General features: G+C 39.9%; 1 protein-coding gene across 1 annotated transcript in view; it reads left to right on the top strand.

The window, feature by feature from the left end:
- The window catches only part of LOC139735080 (fibrillin-1-like), a 137,481-nt gene that overhangs the window by 54,898 nt on the left and 59,873 nt on the right, over positions 1-22,710 (top strand). The window contains exons 7-15 of the mRNA XM_071645852.1: positions 443-640; positions 4,474-4,599; positions 6,681-6,821; positions 7,993-8,172; positions 9,499-9,786; positions 12,686-12,808; positions 13,510-13,635; positions 17,157-17,279; positions 21,939-22,058. Coding sequence (XP_071501953.1) covers positions 443-640; positions 4,474-4,599; positions 6,681-6,821; positions 7,993-8,172; positions 9,499-9,786; positions 12,686-12,808; positions 13,510-13,635; positions 17,157-17,279; positions 21,939-22,058 — 1,425 coding nt within the window. The remainder of the gene's footprint in view (positions 1-442; positions 641-4,473; positions 4,600-6,680; positions 6,822-7,992; positions 8,173-9,498; positions 9,787-12,685; positions 12,809-13,509; positions 13,636-17,156; positions 17,280-21,938; positions 22,059-22,710) is intronic.

The raw sequence follows: 22,710 nt of genomic DNA, 5'->3' as shown, positions 1-22,710 counted from the left end.
TAAGATTCAGAGTCACATTAAGCGTATTGCTGTATCTGTTGCATTTAATAAAAAAACAAAACAGTTTTTTTGGTTGAGTGCGACATTTTCACAATTTATAACTGCTACATCCATTGACAAGGAGTTTATCACTCACAATTTTTAAGTGTCAGTGCAATGTATTGCTCAGTGATTGTTCAGATTCCTCTGAATATTTTCATTTTGATGAGGATAAAAAATGAATTGTTTTCAACAAATCTACCTGGTCCATGGAAGAAAAAGGTTCTGTTTATGACATGTGCCATACATGTCTAGGTGATTTTGTTTTCAATTCAAGAAATGGTGTGTGTGCTTGCATAAATTTTGTGATATATGAAGTGGTTATATTGCTGTAACCACGGAAAATGATTTCTTGGAGCAGAGGAATATCATACTCACTGACTGATGGATTGCCTCCCACCAGATTACAGGACTGGTCCCTGCTACTTACAGGCCCAGAACGGCTTCTGCTCAGCCGTCATTGAAGGCATCCAGTGTACCAAGGCCCTCTGTTGTTCAACCATTGGTCAAGGATGGGGCGACACTTGTGAGACTTGTGACACTTTCACTAATCCCTGCGACCTTGGCTACATACTGGATGGCAGGACTGGACAGTGCAAAGGTACAGCTTGATTATTATTGCACTTCCCACTTTCAACAAAATTTATCATGCTTCTCATGAAATAGATGTTATCGTGATTGATATGTGCAGTTTTCGTAGAAATATTTCATATTCTCTGTAGCAGTAAATATATTTCTCTTGTGATTATTTCAGCACAAGACCAACAAAATATTTTGGAACGTTTTGCCTGAATAATGTTCAGAAATACTGTGCTAGAGAATATGAAGTGAAGGGTACACCCATGTATGTTGTTGGACCTATCATATTTCTGGAGGATCAGTACAAGGGATATGAACAATTGTATGCCTTCCCAAATTAGTGATGTCAATGTTCTACTGTATGTAGTAGTGCTCTCTCAGTTTATCTCATAATATTGCAATTTAACCACAAACCACAGCTTTTAAGTGAGAGAGCCTAGTATGTCATTTTATATGTGTCTCAGATCCTATAATATGCCAAGAGGTGTAAGACTAATGTAATTTGACGTGCGGTTAGGTTTGAAATGGACCTATATGGTGATTAATAATGTCAGATATTAAGGATATGTAAGGAATGCCTGATTAGAATCATGGCAAATGATGTAGTTTGCATGTAAATGAGCGTAGATGTTTGCTTTCTTTGACATAATTTCATTTAACTAAACTTGAGTGGATTTTTTAATGACATGTTTTTGCTGGCGTACAGTGAGCATAAAGTTTTTAAAAAATGGTTGTAGTTATTTAAGTTTGTTTCACACAACACACCGATGTTCATGCTGTTAGGATAACTGGTAATTTAGGCATTTTTCTTTTTCGTATTCCCTTGATTTGCCAAGCTGCAATGCCCTTGGAAACTAGGACACACGCTATGTAACTTGATCAACACATCGTCTTCACACAAAGGGCTTAACAGCTGACTGAATGTCAACAAGCTTGAAATCACTTTGCATTTTCGCGTATTTGCTGTTACCCGTCAACTACTGTACTTAACAGTGTCACCTGTGCGAACCCCAGTCAATCCTTTCGACCTACGCACAGTTATTGTTGTTTCATGATTTCATGATTTCATGATGTTCCTTTGGTATCAATCCATTTTCCTCCCACTCCAATCCTCATATTCTGCCTGTGTCAAAAGATTTCTTTTGGTTAGAGAATGCTACTTGGTGATTTTCTCTCATATTTGGTCCCAAGAGTTGTAAAGTTCCTTTCCATGCAGGCTTGCTCATGTATTTCTTTCATGTGCTTACTTTGTAATACCACATGGTGTTGATTGGTGTTTTAAGATAGTGTGATTATGGTTGCTCTGTGCTTGTCCTTCTCTTTTGAGTGTATTGCCGTAGTTGTACACTTAAGACACTTACAGCAAGTTTTTATGCCCCATCACAAAGTGGTGCTGGAAGCATTGTTTTTAGGTTGTCCGTCCGTCCGTTTGTCTGTCTGTCTGTAATCAATGTGCACAACATAGGAACTGTTTTAGGTATCCAAATGAAAGTTGGCACATGTATGTATGTATGTATGAGGTGACAAGACTGTGCCTACATTGCATACACTTTAGGGCTCACAGAATCAAGGTCAAAGGTCAAGGTCATTGTTAAAATTTTGCTGTTTTGCCATTTATCTCTGCAATGCTTGAATGTATTTTTATGAAACTGAGTGTATACATGTATTACCAAATTAAGATTCTCTAGGGAAAGTTTTGGGTCTATACATGTATTGCCTAACATTGATTCTCATTGGAAATTTGGGGTCAGAGGGCAAATGTCAAGGTTAAAATGATATGGTAAAATTACATTATTTGATGCTGAATTTACACTTTTTAGCTCACCTGAGCCAAAGGCTCAAGTGAGCTATTGCGATCGCCCTTCGTCCGGCGTCCGGCGTCCGTCGTGCGTCGTGCGTCGTGCGTCGTCCGTCGTCCGTCGTCCGTCGTCCGTCGTGCGTAAACTTTTTACATTTTCATCTTCTTCTTGAAAACCCCGAGACCGATTTTCATCAAACTTGGCAGGTAGCATCCCTAGGGGGTTAGGAACTCAATTTGTTAAAATGGGCACCATGCCCCACCCAGGGGGCCCCCAGGGGGCCCAAACCCCCCAAAAATTAAGGAATCTGTAAAAATCTTCTTCTCTAGAACCAGAAGTGATAGAGCTAAGTTAGTACTATGAGTTAGTACATTGATGACTGTAGTTTCAAGTTTGTTCATGGCAGAATCAAGGGTGCCCCCCTTGGGACCCAGGGGAGGGGGTGGGGAGGGGTTCTAATGGGGCCTAAATTGTACATTTTCATCTTCTTCTTGAAAACCCCATGACCCATTTTCACCAAACTTGGCAGGTAGCATCCCTAGGGGGTTAGGAACTCAGTTTGGGAAAATGGGCACCATGCCCCACCCAGGGGGGCCCCAAGGGGCCCAAATGCCCCAAAATTAAGGAATCTGTAAAAATCTTCTTCTCTAGAACCAGAAGTTATAGAGCTAAGTTAATACTATGAGTTTGTACATTGATGACTGCACTTTCAAGTTTGTTCATGGCAGAATCAGGGGTGCCCCCCTTGGGACCCAGGGGAATGGGGGTGAGGCGGGGTCCTAATGGGACCTGAATTGTACATTTTTATCTTCTTCTTGAGAACCCCATGACCCGTTTTCACCAAACTTGGCAGGTAGCATCCCTAGGGGGATAGGATCTCAATTTGTTAATATGGGCACCATGCCCCACCCAGGGGGCCCCCAGGGGGGCCCAAACCCCCAAAATGAAGGAATCTTTAAAAATCTTCTCTAGAATGAGACGTTATAGAGCTAAGATAATACTATGAGTGAGTACATTAATGACTGTAGTTTCAAGTTTGTTCATAGGAGATCCAGGGGTGCCCCTCTTGGGGGCAGGAGGGGGGGGGGGGGGGATTGGTTGGGAAGGTCCAAATGGGGTGCCTGAATTGTACATTTTCATCTTCTTCCTGAAAACCTCATGATGTATTTTCGTCAAACTTGGCAGGTAGCATCCCTAGGGGGTATGGGATTTCAATTTATAAAAATGGGCACCATGCCCCACCCAGAGGGCCCCAGGGGGCCCCAATCCCCCCAAATTAAGGAATCTTAAAAAATTTGGGCCCTTATGGTACATTTTCATCTTCTACTTGAGAATGCCTGGTCAAATTTTGGTAGAGCTGTGAATAATTGAGATTAGTGACTGCGTGAAAGGTGAACTTGCGATACTCAGGTGAGCGCTAGACCCGCGGGTCTCTTGTTCTCCATACCTTGGAAGTGACTGCATGTATACACTTTGCAGTGTAAAATATATACAATTTTGTACATGCGTCCATTATCACACAATGATTATGTAAGGAAAGTTTAGGCAAAACTGGGTCAAAAATCAAGTGGAAATGCTAAAATGTAAATCGTTTTCCATATTTTGAATGTGGCTCTAAGTATTTTCATGAAATTGGTGTATACCAGATAATGATTGTATGCCAATCATGTAAGATTGTTGTCTCACATTGGCAATATGTTTGTCCTTACTGTAGATATTTGGGAGAATAATTGGATGTGGCAGATGTATACCAGTCGCCATAGCGACATTTCTAGTTCTTAATGTTTTCAAGAAAAATGACAAGATGGTTTAAAGTTGATATTAAAATTGAAATTGGCAGAAATATCTTTTGATCTGTATTTGCTGTTAAGGCAGCATGTGTAGTCATCTCATACAATTTATGAACCACTAGTATTCGCCCCTCCACTCATGGCGAAAGGGTGTGAGATAGACACTTCCATTGTGTGTGTGTGATAGACACTTCCATTGTGTGTGTGTGTTTGTGTGCGTGTGTGTGTATAGTTTTCACCTTTTATTCTTTACCCGTTTGATGCAGATGCTGATGAGTGCCGTATGATTCCTGGCCTCTGCGAAGGAGGTCGTTGCGCCAACACACCAGGCTCCTTTGCCTGTCAATGTCCGTCTGGCTATGAGCTCGATATGACCACTCTTGTGTGTGCAGGTAAGTACAGGTTTTCTTGTGATTTTCTTGTTGGTATAAAATGCTATTTCCCTCTTCATGGTTATGGTGCCATTCATTTTGATGCATTTCAGTCCGTGAAAGGGGTGCATATTTTGTGAATTTTTGTTGTCGTTTCCCCCCTCAACGTCATTTTCTCCCTCCGAATTGCAAAATGCATGAGCTCCACCAATGCAGATGTGTCGTGGATGCATGCTTATCAAAAAAAAGCACCCATGAAGGAGAGATATATATGTCATAGCCAAGCTGGCAAACAGGGGTTTGCATCAAGTTTGTGTAGTGCTCGCCAATTCAGCTTAAGACCAATTTGTGAAGTTGCATCGAGTCTCACAAGAAGAAATATGAGATATTTGTTGTTGTGGAAGAATCAAGTGTATGAGTCAAAAGTTTATACTTGAAGTGAATGTGTCATATGGCACAGAATGAGAAACAGGCACATTTTTACAACAAGCAACCTTCGAACAATTCATGAGATAATTTGATGTGATAGGTGTGTCAATAAACTTCATCGATGATTCATGCCTGCAATGTATTGTTGTGGACTAATGCCAAATCATTCCAAAAAAAAAAAAATCTCTAGCGCTGAAGATGATTGAAATCTCATAACACCCCGGGCACAGACCAAAAAAAAAAGCCAAAAAACAAAACTAAAAGGCAAGATTGAATATTGCAAAGCAAAAACACACAAAAAAAGAAACAAAATGCATGAAAAAGTGCAGTCACTGTCAGAATGTTGATGTTATACTTTTTTAAGACAAAAACACTCTTCATATAATTCATTTTTTGCCATTTTGCAAAGACAAAATGTATCTTGACGCATGCGCAGTGCTCTTTCAACATTTGAATCATTGAATTTATGTTATACATTTTCTGTTTGTGCAAACTGCTGATGCCCTTTATGTGCATACACCAGTAATGACTCCCAGCATGGCTGCATTTCATCCAGTGTGATTGGGTGTTTTCATTTGCATTGTTCATTATTCTCTATGATTTGATTAAATGGGATCCCTTTAATTTGGAGGGTTCAAATTGATACAAGGATGAATTACTCATCAAAATGTGAACAGGTGTCTTCATGCCAATCGCTGTATATTGGAAATGGTAACTGATTACTTTTATCTACATTGACAAAGGCAGCACCACAACTACATCAATAATTGATACTGTTCTATGATACTCTTGCACTTTATTGGTACAATTGTACAATATTTGAATGGAAGCAATGTGGCCAGTTTTCATTTGAAATGTCTGGTGTTAATTGATACCTGACTGTGACTCTCTTTCACATCGAAGCTGCAACGATGACTCACTTTCTCGCAGACAATAAAGAGCAAAAAAATTTCTGACACTATGCACATGTTTATGTATTTGGGATACAAATGGTTGATAATGGATCAGAAGGGCAGTACATTGTCATCGATGCTCCTGTGCTCACCCAACTAGGATATTTGCTGCACATTGCTTGTTAATCATATGTCTCCTTGGTCATTTCCACTTGTTGAATAGTTCTGAGTCACTTTTCCTTTTTCATGAGAAAGCAACTGGACTCTCCAAAATGCCAGCCCCTCCGGTCTTCATGAGGCCTTTCTTAGCCACCCAAACAACTGAATGCAAATTTGACCTACCACTATTCATTATGATACATGTGTAGCTCACTGCTTTCATTTTCCATCATACATTTCTTTGCTGGTGCTGAGTCATCGTAGGAAAGTCAAAGAAGATAATCTCTTAAAAAGTGGCAGCACATTTCATGGTACACATAAACTTTGCAGACACTCGTGAAGCCTTGATAGTCACTAAACAATACATCAATTTGCTCATTTGCAGCTCTTGTGTAGCAATAGCAATTCTGCAGCAGAAGTATTGTGCAAGAGTTTCTGTGAGGTATTGGTAATCTCTTTTTTTTAAATTTGTTTCCCTCACAGCTTGTAATAGCTATAGAAGTAGTATACATAGACCAATGTGTCAGCTGTATCAATATGAGTTATCTCCCTAAAAGCAGTGAAGTGCAGTTTTTAACTCTTCAAAGTATCAGTATCCTTTGTCCCGTTTGCCCTCCAAAGACATCAATGAGTGTGAATCAAGCCTGCTGTGTCAGAATGGTCGCTGTATCAATGCCCAGGGCAGCTTCACATGTGAGTGCTACCCTGGATACACCCTCTCACCCGACAACACCCAGTGCATCGACATCAACATCCCATTCAGTGAGTTGTCCCCGCCAAGTGTTGCCACTTCGGAGTGAGCGAGACCCTTCGAACGTTGGGGTTAGAAATGAGGCATTGCAGTTACTAGTAGAAAAATTAGAACACCTGTTGAAACCTCCTCATATCAATATGTGAAAGAAATTAAATAGTCAAATTGTGTAGAGCTTGCAAATGATACTTTACTTTCAAAGAGCTAATTAAAGAAGTGGTATACTGGAACGCTATTACAAGTTCTTTTTTTTTTTTCTATCCCTCTGGCTTGAAAGATGCGAGAGGCGTCTGGGTTACCTGTCCAGGAGCGCAAACACAGATAAACACAATCAAGAACAGTATGTAATTATATAGATGCACACAATGTGGGTACATTGCACTTAAATTGTGAAAGTCAGTTATTTTGACTGAAGATAAAAACTGGAATGAGCATTGACACATTTCATCTCAGCAGAAACTTAGAGTATTGATAACTAAAATCGACTGAGAAAGAAGTGCAAATTGATTGGAAGACATATATTACTTTTGTGCAGAGTGTTATAGATCAATCCTCAGTAGATCAGTGAACTTCATCAAAAGGTGTACTTAGGGCAGAATATAGTGATTGGCAGAGGCATCCCATTTGCCTGTGTGCTGCAGTCGAACTGGACGAGTTGTTTGTGTTGTCAGGGTTTGTTTGTCTTGTTTTGTTTTAGTTTTTGCATGTGCATCCATCAGATCCAAATGAGTTTTTGATTTGTAACCACCTGATCTCCTTTACGTTGAAGCCATGAAATCCTTGCCTCTTCCGTTCACCCCCCCCCCCTCTCTCTTTGCTACCTTGATGCTTGAAAATATTGATTCAGAGTGGAAAAGCATGTTATGCTGCTGCAATGATGCATCAATGTAAAGGTACATAACACTGACTACTGTTCACACAGTGAAAGTTTGGTTTATTCCATTATCATCCTCTAAGAAAGAACATACTTATTTTCAAAAGGTGATTTTGTCATTTCATCACACTGTGTTTTTCTCTTTGTTTTAGTGTGTGTATACATAAATTTGACTCATTCTCCTTTCTCTTGTGACTGTGTCAGTACCCCCTCCTCAGTGCAGAAAAAGAAAAGAACAAATGACAGTCATGAAGCATGGAATGATATATAATTTGCTGATTTTCCTCCATTCCCCCCCTCCCCCCCAGCTGTGGAGCCACCAGAAGAGTTGGGTTTCTGCTACCTCAGGTACCGTTCCCGGCAAGGAACCTGCAGTCGAAACTTGGCCGCCAAGCTGAGTTTTGAGGAGTGCTGCTGCCAGGTGGAGTCTGCGCAGGCTTGGGGGTCCTCGTCTCGGGACTGCTCCATCTGTCCAGAGAGGAATAGTGGTAAGACCAGGGCATCCGTGTCATGACAAGTTACTGTGGGTGCATCCGAGCGCTCTTCTAAAGGGAACTGTGCTATACGTTACCCGAGCCAGAGAAACGCTCACGCACCTTAAGTGTACCGGTACCATACTGAACCTAGCGTAAAGTGGACCACTTCTCAATGTGGTCCAAAAGGGTGCCAAAAGCGTACCAAAAGTGTGCATGTGAAGAATGCGCGTATCGTGCACATATGTCATAATGCAAAGAGTTCATTCTCTTTGTTCGGCACATCTGTAAGTAGTTTAAGCGCGCAAGGTGAATGACCCTTTTGCTACAAAATGCATGACCCTCTCTAAAAATAACTTGTGAGGTACGCTTTCTCAACAGAGTGCTCGAACGCTCCTAATCTGGCACAGTTCAGTGCAGTATGCTTTAGTTCAGTTTGCTTTGGTTCATTTTAGAGCCCTCGAATGCACCCTATGATAGAAACTTTTCCTACAATTGCAAGTGTCATGGTATTGACAAGAATCCAGCATCCTGATTGGCTATCACTACAAAAAGTTGCTGTTCCAACAAGAATTGCTGTCAAAACATCCTTTATAAAACGAGACTTACAACTGCAAGTCTCTTCAGTGTCTGTCAACCATAACCAGGCATGGAAATCAAAATCAGTATGCCTAGAGCCACCCCCAGAATCTGTATGATTCATCATGATTTGACATGTTTTCTTACAGCAAATTTGATCTTTTATGTTTGTACATGTGCGTAGATATTGTTTTATTCATCTAGAACAATGCATTTCCTGTATACATCATATACTGTGTAACCAAAATTATTCCCGGCATGAAACTTTTGTAAATGGAAGCCAAATGCCTTTGTTTTGGCATTAAGCTTTCGCGAATTGCCAACCATGCAAAAATTATGAGTATGCTACATGTGCTAGTGATACAGGAATTTGTTGGACTTTTGCATGCATTTTACTTTCGAGAATCTTTAGGTCCTCTTCATATTCACAATAGTTTCATGCATGTGAAAATGTCTGGTTTTACAGTATTATGTGAGTATTATTTTCTGAATTTGTAAGACAACTTGGTTGAATTCAAGATCAAGAACCACAGCAACAGTATGAGAATGAAAGTAATATCCCTATTCAAGAGAAATAAATAGTGAGCTTTGCAATGATATGCAGTGTGCTCCCATTATAATGAAGACAGTTAAAACAAAATCTCGGATGCAGCAAAGTAAAAATTCAGGTCCCAAAATTTTTACATTATTTGTATAATACTGAAATGGAGGGTAGATAGCAGTGTATGATTCATTTGCTTTTTTTTTATGCACTCTCTCCAGCATTGTACGTAAGCATATGTTCCGGTCGTCTGGGAACGACTGAAGCGCCAGCCTCAATGAGAAGTCCCCTGCGACTCTCAGAAAGACCTACGTCGCCACCCGGTTTCACAGACTTGCCGGGCCCTTCCATCACCACTGAAAGAAAGGAGGTCACACCACCACCTGAAGGAATCTGCGCCTGGGCACCGCGAATCTGCCTCAATGGAAGGTGCATCTCTCTTGGCGGCCTCAACTACCGTTGCGAGTGTTACCGTGGCTACGAAAGTGCTGGTCAACATACATGCCAAGGTAATGATGCCATCTGAGGAGCTGGGTGCAATCAGTGTATTTCTCCACCTTCTCTCCCCCCTCCCAACCCCAGCCATTATTCATCTCTACCATGTGCAGGCAATGTATGTTGCTTAAGGGCACAGTTAACCACAATGGATCGTTCTACTAGCAACTGTGAATTTGGCTCAATCTATACACTCTTTCAAGAGCCGCCTACCACCACTCACCCTTCCTTTGCTCTCCAGTTGATATGCTTTTTTTTTTTCTTGCACTGTAGTTAAGTTCTTTTATTTGGCACCAAATTTCATGTGTTCTTATTTTTGCAGACTCACCAATTCATGTACAACAATATTTTACAAAGAGGACTGCACTACAGAAAGACCAAATGTTCAAGAAACAGTTGATTTCTTTATATTTTTTAGGTACAATGTATGTTACAGTTTTGGTTGAAATGGGGCTTCAGGTTTCCATTGTCTTTTTATGATGATTTTTATGCCTCCGCCAATGAAGTGGCCGGAGACATTATGCTTTCGGGTCGTCCGTCTGTCCGTCCGTCCGTCCGTCCGTCCGTACATACGTCCGTCCCGTTTTGTTTTTGTCGATATCTCAAGAACCGTGTTCTCAAGAACCGTGTGGTGGTTTTACATCAAACTTGGTATGAGGGTATATCCTGGGGGGATAATACTTTGTTTGGATTTTAAAGGACAAGTTCACCTTCATAAACATAAGGATTGAGAAAATGCAACAATATTAGTAGAACACATCAGTGAAAGTTTGAGGAAAATTGGACAATCGATGCAAAAGTTATGAATTTTTTAAATTTTTGTGTTGGAACCGCTGGATGAGGAGACTGCTACAGCTTGTGAGTCATATGCGTACAACAGTATAAAGAAAATATAAAAGAAAATTCAACATATTTTCACTTTTTTCGCATAATAAAAGAGCAATTGACTTGCCTCTTTCTAAAGGCAGAGGGAATAATATTACCCATAACATTTATCGGTAACGAGTCAGGGGAATGTGTACTTTTTTCAAAAGATGGAATTTTGTTAAATTCTCTTTATATTTTCCTTATATTGTTGTACGCATGTGACATCTAAGTTATTCATACACTGCAGTAGTCTTCTCATCCAGCGGGTACTGCAAAAAAACTTCAAAAATTCATAACTTTTGAACGGATTGTCTGATTTTCCTCAAACTTTCAATGATGTGTTCTACTAATATTGCTACATTCTCTCAATTCTTATGTTTATGAAGGTGAACTTGTCCTTTAAGGTCATGGGGTCAAAGGTCAAAGGTCACAGGTTATTTTGTGAAAAAAAAGGTTGAAAATTCATGTTTTTCTCCATATCTCGCAAATGGTTCAAGGTATCTTCATGGAACTTAGTATATATGCTTGTTCCAATTGGCAGTGATTATCTAGGGAAGTTGGGGGTCATGGTTCAAAGGTCAGGGGGTCAAAGGTCAAGGTCAACTCCTCAAAATATCACTACTTTCCTTATATTTATGCAATGCCTGAAGGATTTTTTTAAAACTTGATGTATGCATGTATTACCTAATATATATTCTGTGGGAAGTTTCTTGCCAAAAGGTCAAAGGTCAAGTGAAAGTGCTGAATTGCACTTTTTTTTCCATATCTCGAAAGTAACTCAAGGTATCATCATGAAACTTACATATTTATGCTTGTTCTACCTAACAGTGATTCTCTTTGGAAGTGTGAGGTCAATGGTCAAAGGTCAAAGGCCAGGTTTAGATAATATTATTTTACCATTTGATACTGAAATTATACTTTTTCTCAATACCTTGAAAATTACTCAATGTATAAACTTATAAAAGAGTCAAAAGTCAAGTAAAAATCATCAGTTCCCCAGATACCTGCACTCTGACGTTTTAATCATTCATCCAATTGAACCTAGTTCTAGGAAAGTGAACATTCAGCACATTTGTGGCAAACCTGTCATTTTAATATTTTGCCAATTGTGTGAAACTGTCATCACACATTGTCAAGACATTGTACTATAGACCTATTAGGAGAACCATGCATTATGGCGGAGGCATACACCAGTCGCCGTAGTGACATTTCTAGTTTTTTATATATCTTGGCCATTTCAAAACCGATTTTCATCAAATAAACTTTGATTTCCTCTTAGAATTTTATGCTCTTTAATATTTCATTTAGTGGTTTCCAAGTATCTCACAAAAAAGTTAAAAGCTGAATCCTCATCTCAACAATAATTTGATGAATCCTCTTATCACTCTGTTCATCTGATTTTACACATTTCATCAGCGTGGAAATAAACATAATGTAGATTCCCACTTTAATAGATGCACTGACATACATTAGTGATAGTCCCCCATCTCTTAACTACACCAGCCACCTTTCCCTTTTAAAGATTGTTCATTATGGCTTCATGTGTGTGTTCTGCTGCAATAGGTTAATTGTTGATTGTCCATTTTAGTTCATCCTTCGCTCTTGTTCATTTATGAGTTTCATACATTTTCATCTCTTCCTCCGTAACCCTTGGTCAGATTTGATTAAACTTGTTAAACTTGGCGGGAATTAAGCATATGGGTCAGGAATACAACATTGCTAAAGCAATACATGTGACTCCCATGATGGACCATGGACAGAGCTCCCAAGGGCCAAAACTTTTTGGGCTTTAATCATTCTAAACATGTTTTGTGAAGATAATTACATATGGACAGAGAGAGTAGGCAGGGCAAAATGAAAGAAGGAAAGAATTGATGTAATTTGTTTATACATATTTGATACATTGATTGTGGTAATGATTGTGTTGGGGTTTTCGTTTGTATTGTTTCTAAGCTTAAAGAAAAAAAAATTCCAGTGTCCTTGAAGTGCTCTAGTTGCGTATTTTATGCCTGATCATGAAATCCGATTTGCTGTTCATTCTTTCAGACATCAATGAATGCAGGGACAATACCATTTGCAACTATGGAACTTGTGAAAATCTGGATGGTACCTTCCGGTGTATCTGTCCAAATGGATATCAGATATCTGCAAATCAGCGCTACTGTGAAGGTGAGTTGGGTCACCTCCATCACTCTTTGCTCGAAGGCTGTTTGTGTGAATACGGGGGGATACTGTTTGATGAAATTTGTTTTGATCATTCAACTTGCATTGTACATGTGACCCACCTTTTTCTGCTGAATTGATGACATCAGTGAAACACACAGTGACAGGAGTAACGTGGGACTACACAGTGTAAAACTACCACCTGAAGTGATTAATATCTCCAAAAAATTTTTGAACTCTGTTAATTTGCAAACAATCATTTTAGCCTGTATTCACGGTTGGTAGATATTTGGTGGTATATTTTTTTTTATTCTGTTCTAAAGTATGCCCTTATAGGTATGCCACATTCTTGTGAATAAGATGTAATTCAAAGCAAATACAAGCCCTGCCTTATTTTCCTTAATGAATGCACACAACTATGTGAGTCCATAGAGTGACTCCTAGGAATGATGCTAATTTTTGTTGTCAAAATTAATATCATGAACCTCACATCAGACTGAATATTATTCTCTGTTACTATATATTCTTTCAGATTATCTTTTCCAAACGGTACAAAAAGTAAAAATTTTCTTTCAATGATTCAGTCAAGTAGGGTTGAAGGTCACTATGCATTGTGGTACTTCTTTGTGTCATTACATGATGACCTGTGTTACCTTGTTTAAAAAAACAAAAAAGTAAGAGAAGTTTCTGTGTTGATCTTGCTGTAGATGTTGATGAATGCCGTACCAACCCAAATGTCTGCCAGCATGGTACTTGCATGAACCTGATTGGCTCACACACTTGTGAGTGCTACACTGGCTACAAACTGTCCATTGATGGCCGATATTGTATAGGTGAGTCTGTGATTAGTAACTTTATCATCATCTCCTCATACGCCCCCCCCCCCCACTCCAACTCCTCCTTCCCCCACTCCAACTCCTCCTTCCCCCACTCCAACTCCTCCTTCCCCCACTCCAACTCCTCCTCCCCTTCTCCAACTACTCCTCCCCTCCTCCAACTCCTCCTCCCCTCCTCCAACTCCTCTTCTTCTCTCTTTTTCTCTCCTCTCCTCCTCCTCCTCCTCTTCCTCTTCCTCTTCTACCTCCCCTTTCTCCTCTTCCTCCCCTCCTCCAACTCCTCCTCCTCGTCCTCCTCGTCCTCCCTTTCCTCCTCCTCTCCTCCAACACCTCCTCCTCCCCCTCCAACTCCTCCTTCTCTTTCTCCTGTTCGTGAAATTCCAGATCAGTAGAAACTTATTCTGAAAAGAGAGAGTAACATGTCAAAAGTACAACAGCGAAAATTTGATGAGAATTTGACTATACATGTACAACGTGTAAGTAAGGAAATTACGAAATTTCAGAGATTCCCATTTTTTTTTGTACAACAGATTTACAGTTGATACGAATACCTAAATGAGTGAGCTGTTGATGTCATCACCTCACAATTTTTCATTCATTGATTGTGATGGCTACCTACCAAAAATATGGCAAAAAATGTATTTATCTGGTCAAATGTGCAACACGTAAAAGACTATGATCTGTCAGATATATCAGGATATGAGACTTGGGCATGATTGCGTTTCATAAAAAAAAAAACCAGAAATATCATGATTTTATCCATATTGGCCTACATACTGCAGGGCAAATTGTGATAGGAGGGCATCATCAGTTTACTATTTGCATGTTCGTATTGACTGTTCAAGAGGTGCTTTTTTGTGTGTGAAAATTAGTGATACTTCAGTATTTTGTAACTTCCTTAATTTTCATCCAATTTTTATCAAACTTTCACTGTTGTGGTTGTAAGAGTTTACCCTTTCTATAGACTAACTGTAAAAATTTTTATTTGTCCAGGATTTTTCCCTTTAAAGGGTGTGTACAGTTCTGGTCGAGGTGAGGACTTAGCTTTTAACATTTTGTGAGATATTCAGAAACCACTCTATGAGATGTCAAAGAGCATGCAATTCTAAAGGGTATCAAAAGTTTATTTGATGAAAATCGATTTTGAAATGGCTGAGATATCCAAAAACAAGGTGAAACAAAGAGATCCTAATAAAGTTGTGGCATGTCGCCTTTTATTATTATCACTTTTTTGGATATTTCAGCCATTTCAAAACCAATTTTCATCAAATAAACGTTGAATCCTTCTTGAAATTACATGCTCTTTCATATGTCATAAGAGGTTTCTCATTATCTCACGTAGAAATGCTCAAAACATGAATCCCTTACCTCAACCAGTACTGTACAGTCCCTTTAAGAGTCAGACCAGGGGGGTATTTCATAAAGCTGGTCTTAAAGTTACGAATGACTTAAGAATGACTGGAACACGTTTTGATGTGCTATAATTATCAGAAATTCAATAATTCAGCACAAGAACTGATCACCAGTCGTTCTTAAGTCGTTCGTAACGTTAAGAACAGCTTTATGAAACACCATCCAGTTCATACAAGAGGAACGGAATGTAAACCCTGTCTGGAATGCGCCCCAGTAGTGCGTGTATTTGTTAGGGGGAGAATCACAACCATATGTCACCACTTGACATTTCTCTGTTCAGCCACCTGTTGTATGCCCTCTGGTGAGGCAAGGGTTAATCTCCTGAGTAGCTGGCTGACCTCATGCTCAATTGTTTGATCCTTATCATCATCATCAGTTACCGCAGAGACAGAGGGAAGGGAGGGGAGAGGGGGAGGCAGAGGTGGGGTGTTGGGAGGGATAAAGGGAGGGTATAGAATCTGGAATGCTTGCATTGTTTCTCAGCTGCTCTACCACAAACCCCATGTTCACATTAGTCCCCGCTATGCGGGGAAAGTCCCATGCTGCGGGACTTTCTCCTCAAAAATCATAATGTGAACGCTCGCTGGGACTTGTCCCCTCGTCCCCTCGAAGCAAGTCGGGTACAGTCAGGTACGGGGACAAGATTTGGAGGGGAGAGTGACCTTGGGGCGCAATTGATAGCTTCCAGCTGTGGTCATCAAATGTGCGCATGCACTATGCCTGGTTTCAAGTGGCAGAGCTCGCCCCAAGCCCCAATTGCCCCCTCAGCTTGGGGACAAATGAGATAGCAGTGTGGATGGTCAGTCGTAAAAAAGATAAGATCTCTTACGGCTGTCCCCGCGTCGCGGGCTAATGTGAACGCGGGGTGTGAGTACCTGTAGAGTAGGCTTTAGCATCTCAACACTGTGTGTGACAGAAAGACGTTATTAGGAGGAGCTCAAATATAAGTCTTGTTTCCAGGTTCCAAGTACTAGATCATCTACTGATGAAGCTCTGTCTGTTAACCTACTCTTCAGCAAGAGTATAGGGCCTCTTCTCATTGGTTAGTTATCACAGTCAGAAGTCTCCAAGTAATCATGTACATTCTAAATCCCGATGGAATCCCCATTTTCTTTGCTCAATTTTCCACTAATAGGTCCCTACATAATAAATTATTTACTTCTGTGCATATTCCTGTGCAAATGTTCTTCAAAAGCTACTACGTGTAGGTTACCTCATCTAGGAGTGTTCATTAATTGTTATGTGCATGCTGGTTTCTGTAAAAAAAAAAGTTTAATCCTCTGAGTGCAAATATGTGCACAGTGTTTTTATTTTGTGCTCACATTTCATTGCCTTTAAATGTAGATGTCATGTGAGTGTTCACAAAGTGACAGCATTTTTCGTGTCATCCTTTCTGTCTTCTCCACAGGAAATAAAGTCTCCTGTAAAGCAATTGGCAGCATTTTCTGACATAGTGCTGCTTTCTTGTAGTTGGTATTCAGACACAGTAGTTTTGTTCTTCCTTTTTAGTTATATTGTGTCATACATTTGATGTCAATGTCAGCAACAGCAAAGCTTCCAAGTGACAAAAGCCAAATAGCCAAGCAATTCTGTGGCAGTGTGATAATTTCCAAGGTTTAATATCATAGACTATATGCTATGCTGTATATTTCATATCTGTGTGCAAATAATATTCCAACAATCCATAAGAGAGACGTTGATGGACCTTGCATTTTGCCTGTCAAGGTGAAGTTTATTTTTATTACAAAAGTTATGAGATGGAAGTTATACCTTAATCTGTTTGTTTTTTTTTTTTTGTTCTTATTCGAGCACTGCTATAGTGCTCTTAAACACCACAAAAGAAGGGATTGCTATTGCTCGGTACTTTATAGCTATATCATTGCACTTTTCTCAAGTGTTCATCATTAGTGGTCATTCTTCTGAGGGCTATCAGTGCTTTCATATGATTATTGCAACTCGGTATGTTCAGGTTTCAACATCTGGTGAATGCTTTCCAGACTGTTCTCAGAGGTTAAATGTTCTTTTCTCAATAAAACCTGTTCTTTCCTCCATTTATTCCTCCTTCTTCCCCCCCCCCCAAAAAAAAAAAAACCCTTCCTCTTCAGATGTGGATGAGTGCACCCTTGGGACCCATTCATGTAGCAATGCTCAGTGCATTAATCTACCCGGTACCTATGAATGCAGCTGCCAGGAAGGTTATGAACCCATGGGGACAAGAGGCTGCATTGGTGAGTCATTCTACGACGACAAAAGAAATTACAAACACAGATCATGTCTTACAGTGTACCTTATGTTTTGCATGTGGAAATTACATAAATTTGGTTTTGCAAGACTTTTTTTTTTCATTGATTCCATTTTATTAATTTAAGTATTTGTCACTGCAATGTAATGTGGGTGTTTTCATTGTTGTTGGTAATGTGTGACAAAAGGTGATGAAGTATCACATTGTAAAGACTTATGCAATTACATCTCGTTATTTTCACTTGTGCAATGCAAAGAGGAGAGAAAAGGACATATATGGAGTTCTATTTTTATTGAAAATACCAACATAAATCTTCACTAAACTTATTTCTTTTTGCAAGAAATAAGTAAGAACTAAATATATGCTTTATATCAAATTGTTATTGTGTGGTATAGCCAAGCAACAATGTCTGAGGGTGAAAGGGGTGTTAGTTGCTAGATCATTGCCCAACACTTTAAGATACTTTTTTGTGAGCACATTATAACAGTGTGAGAATTGGAGATGAAGACATTATCCCCCTCTGTGAAAATGCAATTCCGTATTGATACCATGGTCACATTGAATTGAACAACTGAGACGCATGTGATTCAGAATGGGGCGATGGTGTCACCCCCACACGTCATCGACGTTTTAAGCGCGACAGTGAAAAAAAGCGCAAAAGAATTCTGAAGAAATAGTGATGCAGTGAAAACTATTGAATAGAGAATTATTGCATGCCATGATGACAATTATTTCCAGTCTCTGATTATTGTGCGATATATACTGTATTTCAAGTATTTGTGTATTGTATTTTTCATTCTGATAATGTACTCTTATGAGAAGGTTGATTTGTAAGCACAGAATGAGGTCATGTCTTGAAGTTTTTGCTCTAGAAGCTTGACTTTTGTATTGAAACTGGAATCTCACTTGAAGATTAAAGGTCACCTTCTTGTGTGACTGCAAAAGTCATTTGTTGGCAGTGAAAATGCTCCCAGCTGTATTGTTTGGGGGTTCTTCCCTTCCCCTCCCACATTTCCCCCCTCCCCCCCCCCCCACCCCCTTTGCCGAGTTCATTGGTTCAAGCTGATGAGATTGTTAAAGTCAGAGCTGTTTTGAGCTGATGGTGCCAGAGGCACAATATTTTTTTGCCTTGTTAAAGTGTTTACCTTTTGGTGTAGGTTTGGAAACTGGAGTACCTTACAATGCAGGCCATATCACATTACAGGCATTTCTCTGTGCAGTGATCTCATGCTGGTAGGAGGAGTTTCTAATTTGTTTTTTGTTTTTTTGTTTTTGTTTTTTTAATGTGACAGAAATTGTATATCATGTTCAAGTACATGTCTTCTCAAGTCCATAGAAAAATTGTTGAACATTCCTGTCTGAACTGTATAATGACCCAAAAAAAAATAAATAAATAAATAAATAATTGTAGTAAATCTTGTTACTATAGATTTTACACTTTTCAAGCTCAAAGCAGTTATTTTCAACTCTGATTTCTTTCATAGGTTCAATTTCACACAATATTAGAGACATTTGTCCCACTTTGGACCATGTAACTAAGCTTCTTCTTTTTTTTTCAATATGAAACATTCTTCAAGTCTTTCATGGCTAGGTTACTTGCTGTATAGGTCTGTCCTGATACATAGGACATTGCTACTCCTAATTATTAAGCCCTAAATGCATGATACTGTTACTAGCTGGATTTTTTCCCCATTTGGTCAATGATTAAGCGATTTCAAATCCATTCCCCAAGTCAACACAGCATAGTTGGTCACAATAATTGTCTATTGATTTCATGAAATAGAATGCTTAAAGTGAAAACAAAGTTCTGGTAAAGGGCTTGAGAACCCGTCTGGCACCATTTCATATTTGCTTGCAATATATCGAAAGAGTCTACAAAGAAACTTACCTGGCTGACGCGGTTTGCCGGAATGATGAGTCGTTTTGGAGTATTTTGAGAAAAATAATAAAAGTAGGTAGACCGACTTTTATTCCAGAAGGCTCCAGACTAACTCGGTCTCAGGGAAAACTCGACCCTATTTCAGACAATTTACACACAGTTCGTGATCGCCATGTTCATCAGTACTCTATAATACTACGGGTACCAAACGAGGCCTTACTGAGCAGACAGGAAAGTGCGTGCTAATCCTGTACAAAACAAATGGACAGCGCGCGGTCCTCAAGCCTACTAGTATACGCGCATCACCTCAGTTGCTGAGACGCGCGGTCTTTGAAGTTTTTGTTGTTGTTTATCAAGCGTCTTTGATTGTTTTTAGAGGTGCTTGAGAGGCGCACACTAATTTTGCATGCGCGCCAAAGAGGTTTTTGATGCGCGCGTTGTAACAACTCGGACCATTACTGCGAGTAGCCAGAATGCTACAATGTACAGGTAGTTTATACAGGCCGCTCCCATATGCATAGTACAACACTGTACAATCCAGAGGGACAACCAATACAACTCATCCCGCCGTCAAGCAAAGCGAGGCCGAGTTATCCCCGAGTCTGAGTCTAGCCTGACCCCATTCGGGTAAGTTCTGAGACTGAACGTTTTTGGTTAATATTTCCCATTTTCGTCGTTACCCATCGAATATCTTGTTATTACAGCGTTATTCCGCACATTTCCTAGGCATACGTTCACATTTTGGAGCAAAATTTGACAACTTTGCAGGCGTACCAGAACTTTGTTTGGGCTTTAGTGGTATTTTGATAATGTTTTATTCCACATCAGAAAGCTCATTCAGAATCAGAAATGAACGTTGTCATGGGTCAGTGAAAAAATATGAGACTTGAAGAATGCATTAATTAACTTAAATATGCTTTATTTTGAAGGAAACTTCTCCATATGCGTTTGTTTGATTTGTGGAACTCCAGTGCAACATAAAGTGACATTTTACTATAGGATTTCAGGCAATTATGTGTGTTGGTGGTAGAGATAATTCAGAGGGAGATGCCAAAGAGACATGTGGTTTGCACTCCATGTGGAGAAATGACCATCAAATCACATATGTGCACATGATGTTGTAGAATGTGTGTCTGATAGTCATGTGACTTGGCACAGAGCCAGGGTGTACCCCTAACCCACCCCATGAACTCCTGCTGTCAGATGAAGGTTAGCATTGATTTCCCTGGAGAACATGCAGGCAAAATTTCTCTCCTCTTCAGCATTTCTTTTTTAGCTTGTGCCGGTTTGGAGAACAACACATGTGCGGGCTGGTGCACTTTTCTCTCTTTGTTTTCAGCGGCATGGACTTTTCCATTATCTGGTGCTCATATCTCGCTCTCTCTCTCTCTTTCCAAAAGAGGAAATACTTGACCTGCCCTTCTGCACATCAGGGTTATGTGTTGCCAAACACCTGGCCCCACTCTCTTATCAAACTTTGATACGTTGTGGTTTTGAACACGAGAAGGGAAAATATAATATTGCCTACAAGCGAACTGACAAGTTGGCTTTTGTTGATGTAGGAAGTACAAACCATTCAAACTGAAGCATACCTGTGGTGGCTTCCTCATTTATAAAGTTACTTTCACCAACTAAGCTAGTTTTAATAAAACCTTGAATTTTGAAGTGAGAATCAAAAAATTAAAAGTAATACATGAGACTTTAAAAAACTTAAAATGTCTGCACAAATGTTGAGATTTAATGCGGCTGAGCTATTATTTCAATGCACTTTCCATATCATAGCAAACTACTGTGCATTCCAGACAATTACAACCGTGGGTCATTGGTGGCAACACAACATAAAGGTTAGATGAAGGGCCATTATGATGTCACAAGAGAGAGGGGAAAAAAGATTGTAGTTCCCCCGTCAAAGGCAAATAGATTCTGCTCGAAGCTTGTTGGCCTGTAAAAAAAAAAGGTGGTGTCCATAATGCTCCCACTGCTCCTGGAAGTGGGAAACAGAAATCATTTGACTTGTTTTCGCCGTCAGTTTGCTCTCACATGGCTAGGAATCTAGCGATAACACAAAACAGCTGATGACAGACCTTAGCCTCCTGTCAATACTTTTGACAACCTGTTTGTCTGTATTGTCTATGAGGCCCAGCGATACGGTGCAATTAACTCTGCGAACAGGGGCGTAAACTTTTGAATTCGTAATGGTCATTGAAGCACTGCATAGAGTGAAGAACAAAAAATCTGTAAAGTTCACCTCCTCGTATCTCCCTTATTTTACCACCAAATCCCTTGAAACTTCACATATGTATCTAGTATGAATGTGTCATCCTTCATCTTTGGGCAATGTTGAAAAATGTTAGAAAATAACACTTTTTTAAAGACCAAATTTTCTTTTTTGGAATCTAAGTTTCAACGTTAATGTCACAGGTATATCCTCAGATAAACTCAAAATGCAAGTAAGAGAATAGCTTACATTGCAAGTTAGAGAATAGCTTCTCCTTCAATTTGCTGTATAGATTTTATCATTTGATGGCTTCTGCGGCAAGATATTGCGATTGTCCTGCAACACTTCCCCAGCCGTTTTACATAAACATGTTGTTTACTTTATGCAAATCAGGCAGCAACGTCAAATGCTTTTGGCGAGTTAATTGTACCGTATCGGCGAGCCTGCTATGGCATTCTTTAGATAGTGAGTCCAGATTGGGATACAGTTCGATGAGAGAGCAAGTACCATCCTAATGATGCCACTGTCTTTTCACTTCCTACATCCAGACATCAATGAGTGTGCTCTGCGGAACCCGTGCCAAGTTGGCTACTGCGTCAACACTCTGGGCAGCTACTTCTGTCAATGTCCTGTGGGGTACGCACGTTCGGACGACGGAACCTGCATTGGTGAGTAGTAACACATGGTAGCTACCACACATTAAAGATAATAAAAAGTTCTGGTACCTCAAAAGTTTCCCTGAATTACTACTACACTGACTACTACGGCCAGCGCATGCGCACACAAACATCTTATCCGTTGATGGATTTGAAATTTGTGCGCATGTGATGTGTTCGCATGCACTGGCTGTAGTATTCAGTGTATGGTAGCTCTCCCAAGGTCCTCTCGACCGAGTCACATTCAGTCATCACTATAGGCAGAACCAAACGTTGCCCGAAGCCTGTTTTCAATACTTCACCTTAATTGGTAAGTCTTCAAATTGAAGAATTTTTGGGATTTTAAGTTGACATTTATCCTGCGATACTGAATCTGTCATGATCCTGAATGCTACAATGCGAAGCCCGATTATGCTATGCGTATGTGACTGCTGGTCGCTATGCGTATGGGGCTGCTGGTCGCAGTTAATTGCATGACTACTAAGACATGAGAGCACTTTGGGGCGAGTAAGTCTCACAGTGTCAGTTATATGAAAGGTACTTTAACCTGAAACACAAACTAAGACAAGGAAATTCAAGGAAACTTTTGAGGTACCAAAACTTTTTATTATCTTTAACATTGCTGGCATCGTCACCTGCTGGATTGGACTGGATCAGATTGGTG

Source organism: Diadema antillarum, unplaced genomic scaffold (genome assembly GCF_040938485.1).
Source record: "Diadema antillarum isolate AM-2024a unplaced genomic scaffold, OU_Dant_1.0 seq00000563_RagTag, whole genome shotgun sequence".
Lineage (NCBI taxonomy): Eukaryota > Metazoa > Echinodermata > Echinoidea > Diadematoida > Diadematidae > Diadema > Diadema antillarum.
Note: the sequence above shows the minus strand (reverse complement) of the source record. Positions and strands in the feature narration are given on the sequence as shown.